The sequence below is a fragment of the Poecilia reticulata genome, linkage group LG17 (assembly GCF_000633615.1).
Source record: "Poecilia reticulata strain Guanapo linkage group LG17, Guppy_female_1.0+MT, whole genome shotgun sequence".
NCBI classification, from domain to species: Eukaryota; Metazoa; Chordata; class Actinopteri; order Cyprinodontiformes; family Poeciliidae; genus Poecilia; species Poecilia reticulata.
The window spans coordinates 8,983,198-8,989,965 of record NC_024347.1 but is presented as its reverse complement, the minus strand read 5'-3'; the positions used below and the strand labels follow the sequence as shown (position 1 = coordinate 8,989,965).

The 6,768-nt window shown below is 40.3% G+C and overlaps 1 protein-coding gene across 1 annotated transcript in view; it reads right to left on the bottom strand.

The window, feature by feature from the left end:
- The window catches only part of LOC103479234 (tissue factor-like), an 18,279-nt gene that overhangs the window by 2,767 nt on the left and 8,744 nt on the right, over positions 1 to 6,768 (bottom strand). The window contains exons 3-5 of the mRNA XM_008433548.2: positions 5,035 to 5,124; positions 4,713 to 4,822; positions 3,018 to 3,199 (exon numbers count right to left, since the gene is read on the bottom strand). Coding sequence (XP_008431770.1) covers positions 3,018 to 3,199; positions 4,713 to 4,822; positions 5,035 to 5,124 — 382 coding nt within the window. The remainder of the gene's footprint in view (positions 1 to 3,017; positions 3,200 to 4,712; positions 4,823 to 5,034; positions 5,125 to 6,768) is intronic.

The window sequence follows — 6,768 nt, the reverse complement described above, 5'->3', positions numbered from 1 at the left end:
GGTACCAATTGGTCCACGGACCGGTACCGGTCCACGGACCGGGGGTTGGGGACCACTGCTCTAGATGTTTCAATAGTTATGGTCAACTGTGTTGAGCACCACACTGAGGTCCAACAGAACCAGCACTGTGGTTCTGCCACAGTCTGCTTATATGAATGCAACTGAACGCTTTGAAGAGAATATTCTCAAGACTGTGGTGAGCATAGAAACCAGACTGAAAAACATCAAAGCAGTTGGTCATCAGGAAGCTTTTTAACTGTTGAAACAGCTTTTTGGATCACTTTGGATCTATTTGAATGCCCTTTTTGTAACCTATGTATCTTCATATTTGTCTTCTTTTAAGTACTGTACCAGTGCAAAATCCTTAAAGACTTTATCAATTTGTACTGAATTTCTCATGTAATCTGCCCAACTTTGTTGTAATTTTGGTTTTCCCAATTCTAACTTTTGTTCTCTTGCTTGATTTAAGCCTCAACATACATTCATTCACTATGTCTGTTTTTTTTATTTGTTGTACATTTTGGGTATATATACACTGCTCAAAAAATAAAGGGAACACTTAAGTGTTCCCTTTATTTTTTTCAGCAGTGTGTATACCAGGCTAGTGATGAATGGAAGGTTGGAAATTGGCTTGGAGTTTTGCAGTGGAACTACAGATCCAGATTGTTCTTTTTTATCAGTGGTGTGATAACTGGTGTTTATGTGGCAGTTTGCCCTGTAGGCACAAGTGCCTGAATCTAATTGGTTGTGGTTAACATGACGTTGTTGTTCTTCCGGTTCAGACCTCGGCGTTTGTTGGTGCTGCACGCCAGGTAAGGCAGGCTTCATCTCTTTCAATCAAGCTTATTACTTGTGATTTATTTACATTTTCTGTAGAACAGCTGCAGATTAATGTTCGCTCAAACAATGTGCTTAACGACGCTCTGATCGCCGATCCATCGCCTTGTGGTAAGAATCTTCCCACACTTGACGTTTGTTAGCTCAGCTTTTGCTGCGACAGACTGGCGACCTGTCCAGGGTGACCCCGCCTCTCGCCCGAAACGTTGGCTGGAGATGGGCACCAGCAACCCTCCCGACCCCACTGAGGGAAAAAGGGTGCAAGAAAATGGATGGATGGATGGATAGCTCAGCTTTTGTTGTGTATCCTGTACAAGCTCCACGTTTCCTCCTTCCTGTTAGAGGCACTACATAAAGAGCTCAGTGGTAAGTGAAGTGCTGGAGTTTGCATGCTTTCTGATTCCATTTCTAACATTTATTTTTGATAGCCGCTGCTGTTTGTCCTGCACCGGCTGTTTGTCCTGGACCGGCTGTTTGTCCTGGACCGGCTGTTTGTCCTGCACCGGCTGTTTGTCCTGGACCGGCTGTTTGTCCTGGACCGGCCGTTTGTCCTGCACCGGCTGTTTGTCCTGCTGTTCTGGATCATCTGTCGGCTGCCTACCTGTCGTCCTGTTTGCTGGCTTCATGCCCGCCGTCCTGGTCGGTGTAAAGCGGCTCCTATCCCTCGTCCAGTGTGGCTGATTTGGGCTGATTGGTGACCAGCTCGGACTGATCCTTCTAGTGCCGCTCTGACTGGTGTCTGCTACAGCGGACCGGTTCCTCCCAGGACAGACTCTTAATTTGGACTATTACTGCTTGATTGGTCGTGGACTGAACTGTATAATTGTATTGTCTGTAATTTGAATGTTTCTTTCCTTTATTTTGACAGGAACGGTCAGCTCGTGGTGTTGGTGGTGGACTTTCCAGGTGGTGGAACTGCTTCTGGTTTGGTGCACGATTTTCTTTTTTTACTGTTTGGTTTGCTGTTTCTTTTCTTTTAGGACTCTACCATGAATTCACTCCTATCTTTGAGTTGAGCTAGAACTGTGACTTGTAATGTGCGAGTGGTTTTAAACTAGTATTTTTGATCAAACCAAAACAATTGTGTAATAAAACTGTTGAATTGTGAGATTGTCTCAAGTCTCATCTGTAGCGGGTCTGTGTGCCTTAAAGGTAACTTTTTAAGTGGAGTCATTGCAACCAATTTCATCTTGATTAAAATAGTGCTTTTAAATTTAAGTTACCAATTCTTGCCACACTGCTCCCATCACACACACACACACACACACACACACACACACATATATATAAATACCAGGTTGGTGATGAATGGATGGTTGGAGACTGGCTTGTAGTTCTGCAGTAGGGAACTACTGATCCAGATTGCTCTTTTTTTATCAGTGGTTGATAACTGTCCATCCATTTTCTTGCACCCTTGTCTGTTAATGGGGTCAGGAGGTGCTGGTGCCCATCTCCAGCTAACGTTTTGGGTGAGAGTCAGGGTACACCCTGGACAGGTCGCCAGTCTGTCGTAGGGTTGATAACTGGTGTTTATAAAATCTGGGGGAAAAACACCTCTTTGAATACTATTTGAATGAGATTACAAGCAGAGCTTTCTTTAGGAAAGCTCTCTGTAGGATATCAAGACATTAGGAGGGGGAGCTTAATTCATGTATCATTTCTTCAAAGTTGTTTTAGTTGGCAGAATTGTGCTATTTTTTTCAGATTTGTGTGGATCTGGAAAAATCTACACAGTGCAGTGACTGTTCATCACTGCACTGATGAACTGACTGACCCTCTAATCTACAGAAGTAGCTCAGTAAAAAGTGTGCAAATTCATGGCAGGCCCCGGTGGTGAGTTTACAATGACTGCAGGATTTGTTAGTCTCCCAAAAGAAAACCTTAAGAGGTTCTTGTTTTTATACACCAACAAATACACACAATCAACCATTAAAACATGATAAACTTTAGTGAATGCACTATGGAATAGAATAGACTATACTTTATATCCCCAAGGCGATCTATAAAAATAGGCCAGTAAAAGATTTGAGGGGCAAAGACAAGAGGATGATTCTCCAGAGTGATGATTGTTACTGAACTGAGGTTTTAAAAACAAGGAGGGGTTGACCATCACAGATGTTGATATAAAATAAAGTTTCTAAAGCACTGACATAGATACTGTTCTCAAATAAGCAGCATACCTCCTTTCCTGTGCTTCCAGACTTGTAGTAGCTGATCTTATACTTGAGATCATTTTTCAGAATGTCCTTGATGGTCTGCTGCTTCCCTCCCTCAGAGATGGAGGTCAGCGGATGTGTGATGTTGAGAATGACGGTGCCCTCATCAACATCCGTGAGGGAAAATTCCAAAGCGCTGATATTGCCTATGAGACAGCAGTGATAATGAGATGTTTTGTCTGGCTTAACATGTCAGGAATCAGAGAAAGTCACGTCACAGGTACAGAAGCTAAGTGAGTCCACATATCACTCACTCACTCACTCACTCACTCACTCACTCACTCACTCACTCACTCACTCACTCACTCACTCACTCACTCACTCACTCACTCACAATGGTAAATATTTTTAGTGCTTACAATGTTGATTGAGTCAAAAAATTATAATGATCAGTTTGACGTGTTCTAACTTATTATGCTTGGTATCCGTGTCCATTATCTTCTTCAGACGTAAAACACAATAAAAATAGTTTTATAGATGTATACTAACATTTTGTGTAAGTATTCAGCTAGGAAAACACATCCTGATTATTAAGGATATGTTTTTGTTAGTGTTTAAAATTTGTTAAAAGATATAGTAGCAGTAATAGTAGTAGTTTCAGTTGTCACTTGATCAAATAGAACCTCACACTGAGCCCGGTTCTGGTTCTGCTGGAGGTACCTTTCTATTAAAGGGGAGTTTTCCTCTCCACTGTTGCTACATGCATGCTCAGTCTGAGGGATTGGCTTCACAGCAATCCCTCAGACTGAGCATGCATGTAGCCCCCACCCCTCAGGGATGGATAATCAATTTACAATGTATGTAGTTGATTTGGAATCTGTTGCATGATTGCTTTGAACTGACCATTTTTGTAAAATGCCTTTAGATTATGTGTTGTGAATTTGTGTTACGTAAATATTTTTAAGTAAGTATTTATTTTTAACTAAATGTACCATCTGCAACCTGTTCAGGGCATAACCCTGCTGGAGACGGACGGACGTGAACTTAAAAGATTGAACAGATTGGATATTATGCCAAAATGTGGTTTAGCAGTGCACTTTGTGTATTGGTTATGTGTAATCTCTTAGATATTTCCCTTTACAGAAGTTGGTTCCTGAAAGTGATAATTTGATAAGTGTCAATGGACTGGCCAGAAAAAGTGTAAATTTCTTGTTTTTAAGCTTTTGGAGTTGTCAGTTTTCATTTTCTTTTGAATAAATATAAAATGATTAAAGGGTCAGAGTGCGTTGACCATTGCATCCCAGTTCTTTCCCAGTTTAGAAATGTTTGAATAAATCTTGAGGAATGGAAACAGAAGCAGCAAACATAGAAAACCTAATGAGTGATACAATGTTCTACATTAGGGAGAGCAGAAGATAAGTTGATGAACAAAACTTTTAGTGTCTGTCCTTGACTTTCATGTTTCAATTAACATAATTGAAACATTATTTCTCATTATGAAATTAATGAGGAGAAAAGCTCTACGCTAAAGAGGCGGGGCCGGATTAAACATGGTCTTTGATGAAAAAGGGATTGAAGCTGGAAGGGAAGTTTTGTCATGAACCATTAATGGTTGAGAGGGGAATGTGGATTAGCCAGAAATTCAAAAATGGAAGAAAATGCAAAAGCTGTCAAGTGCTCACATGTCTGTGTGTGGGTGTTTGGTAATGCGATACCTACTCTCTTTGTAGGGGTTAAACATTGGGGCATAGGTGTGAGGGAAGTCATAGTCCAAGCCAAACTCATCAGCAAGGTGCTCAGAGTCTACTCTGATATCAGCTTCATAGTTCCTGTGAAGACAGAAAATTTCAAATGAAATCCCTTCAAGTGTTTATTAAAAGTACTTTTGTCTCTTCAGTTTTACAAGAGATGGTAAAAGTTACTTTAACTCATCATAATGAATTAATGGTGATAGAAAAGGCAAGTAAAAAATTTAATTATCCGAGAAAAAATATCTATAAAATAAACTGAAAAGTTTTAAATGTCATCAGTAAGGTCTCACTTGTCCAATGCTTCAAGCTCCTGAGTCAAATCACATTCAGTCTCTGATGTTCTGAAGCAGTGATCAACATCCATCCAGTTGTTGTGATTTCTGAAAGGTTTGTGACAAAATTAGATTTTAACAGAAAAAACCTCCAAACATGACAAGACAATTATTTTAGACCAAAGAAACAAACAGCAGATGTTGCAAACAAGAAGAGGTTGGATGCAGTCATTGTTTTGTAAGTCACAAGTAAATCTCAAGTCAAATTTTACGTGAAGTCCCTAGTAAACACATACAAGCCCCAAGTCAAGATAAAATCCTAGACTTTTGATTTCAAGTATTAAACAAGTCATTCAATCAATACTTTTATTGATTGAATTATTACTGGGTAATAATTCATAACATCTGAATTCCTAAAATAATTTTTAAAAGTGTTGTTGATTGCCTGAACAACCAGCAATAGAAGCTGAACTTCAAGATGTCTGAAAATTAGTAGCGGTTTTGTTTTTTTCTGGAAATATTTGCCAAAAAAATTAAATGGTCAGAAAACAGGAAAAAAAATATTCTCCAGAATAAAAGCCAAAATAAATCAATTTCCTATTGACATTGCAAATGTCAACCAACTGTAACAATAAATCCCTGATGTATAATACTACTTGATAAAGATCAAATCCTTAAATTAACAAATCAAATTATGTATTCATGTGTATCAAAACAGGTTTTGTTACAGTTGATTTTAATAGAAATGATCACTGCAGTATCTGCCGGTTCAGACCCAAAGTTCAGAGACTTCCCATTTACACGTTTGGCTCTCCAGGCAAGAAGGACTGAACGATGTTGAGTCTTTGAACAAGGAACAATGAGACTGGTACAAAAGCTGTTAATCCCAGAAAGCATTGAATTAACCTACTTTCAGTTTCTATATTCCTAATGGAGAATGAAATGGTGAGACATAGATAAGCTTGTGAGACCTCTGTCTTTGCTGGCGAAGTGACGCACAGCAACTTTGAAGTAACCATGGATACAGAGTACATAAAATTGGTGACTGTATTCCAGCCTGGACCCTGGCCTACTTAAAACTCTGCAGAGAGGGCGCTGTCTCTATTTCAGCTGCTGAGCTGACATTGCTACCCACCTGTCACTACTCCCCATGCTTACTGGAGCCCCGGAGCAGAGCAAAGAAACCATGGTCCCTCACATGTTGTCACTGTTCTGCACCAGATCAAGTTCACCCTACAGTCTGAGCTAACGTGGACCAGCCAAACCAGTGCCGCCACCTGGCAGCACTAACGCTGCGCTGGTGAGAGTTGGTAGTTTCTTGCGCGCCAACATTGAGCCCACAAGCAGCAAAATGAGTAAGAAACAGATCAGATGTCTTTGGAAAGTTTCTTTGCGAGGGGAAAAATGTCCAGAGAAGAAACAGGAGAATGGATTTATCCCGGACCGGTAGGCAGGGGCGGAGCCAGAGGGCGGGACGGGGGGGGGGCTGTCCTCTGTTAACCCCCCCCCAGATGATTGACATGTAACAGCACCAGGTTATTCCTGTACATTATTTGGAATCATTCTAAGCCAACCTAATATCTAAAGAAGAAAAACAATAATAAATATATGAAAAGAAAATGTATAAAACTTTATATAAGTCCATGTGACATAAATAAATAGATTTTTATCAGGCGCGATACCAGCCTCCTTTATACTCATAACAACAAGCTGATATTTTTCTCCTGCATGTTTCAGTTGTGCTGCGCTGTG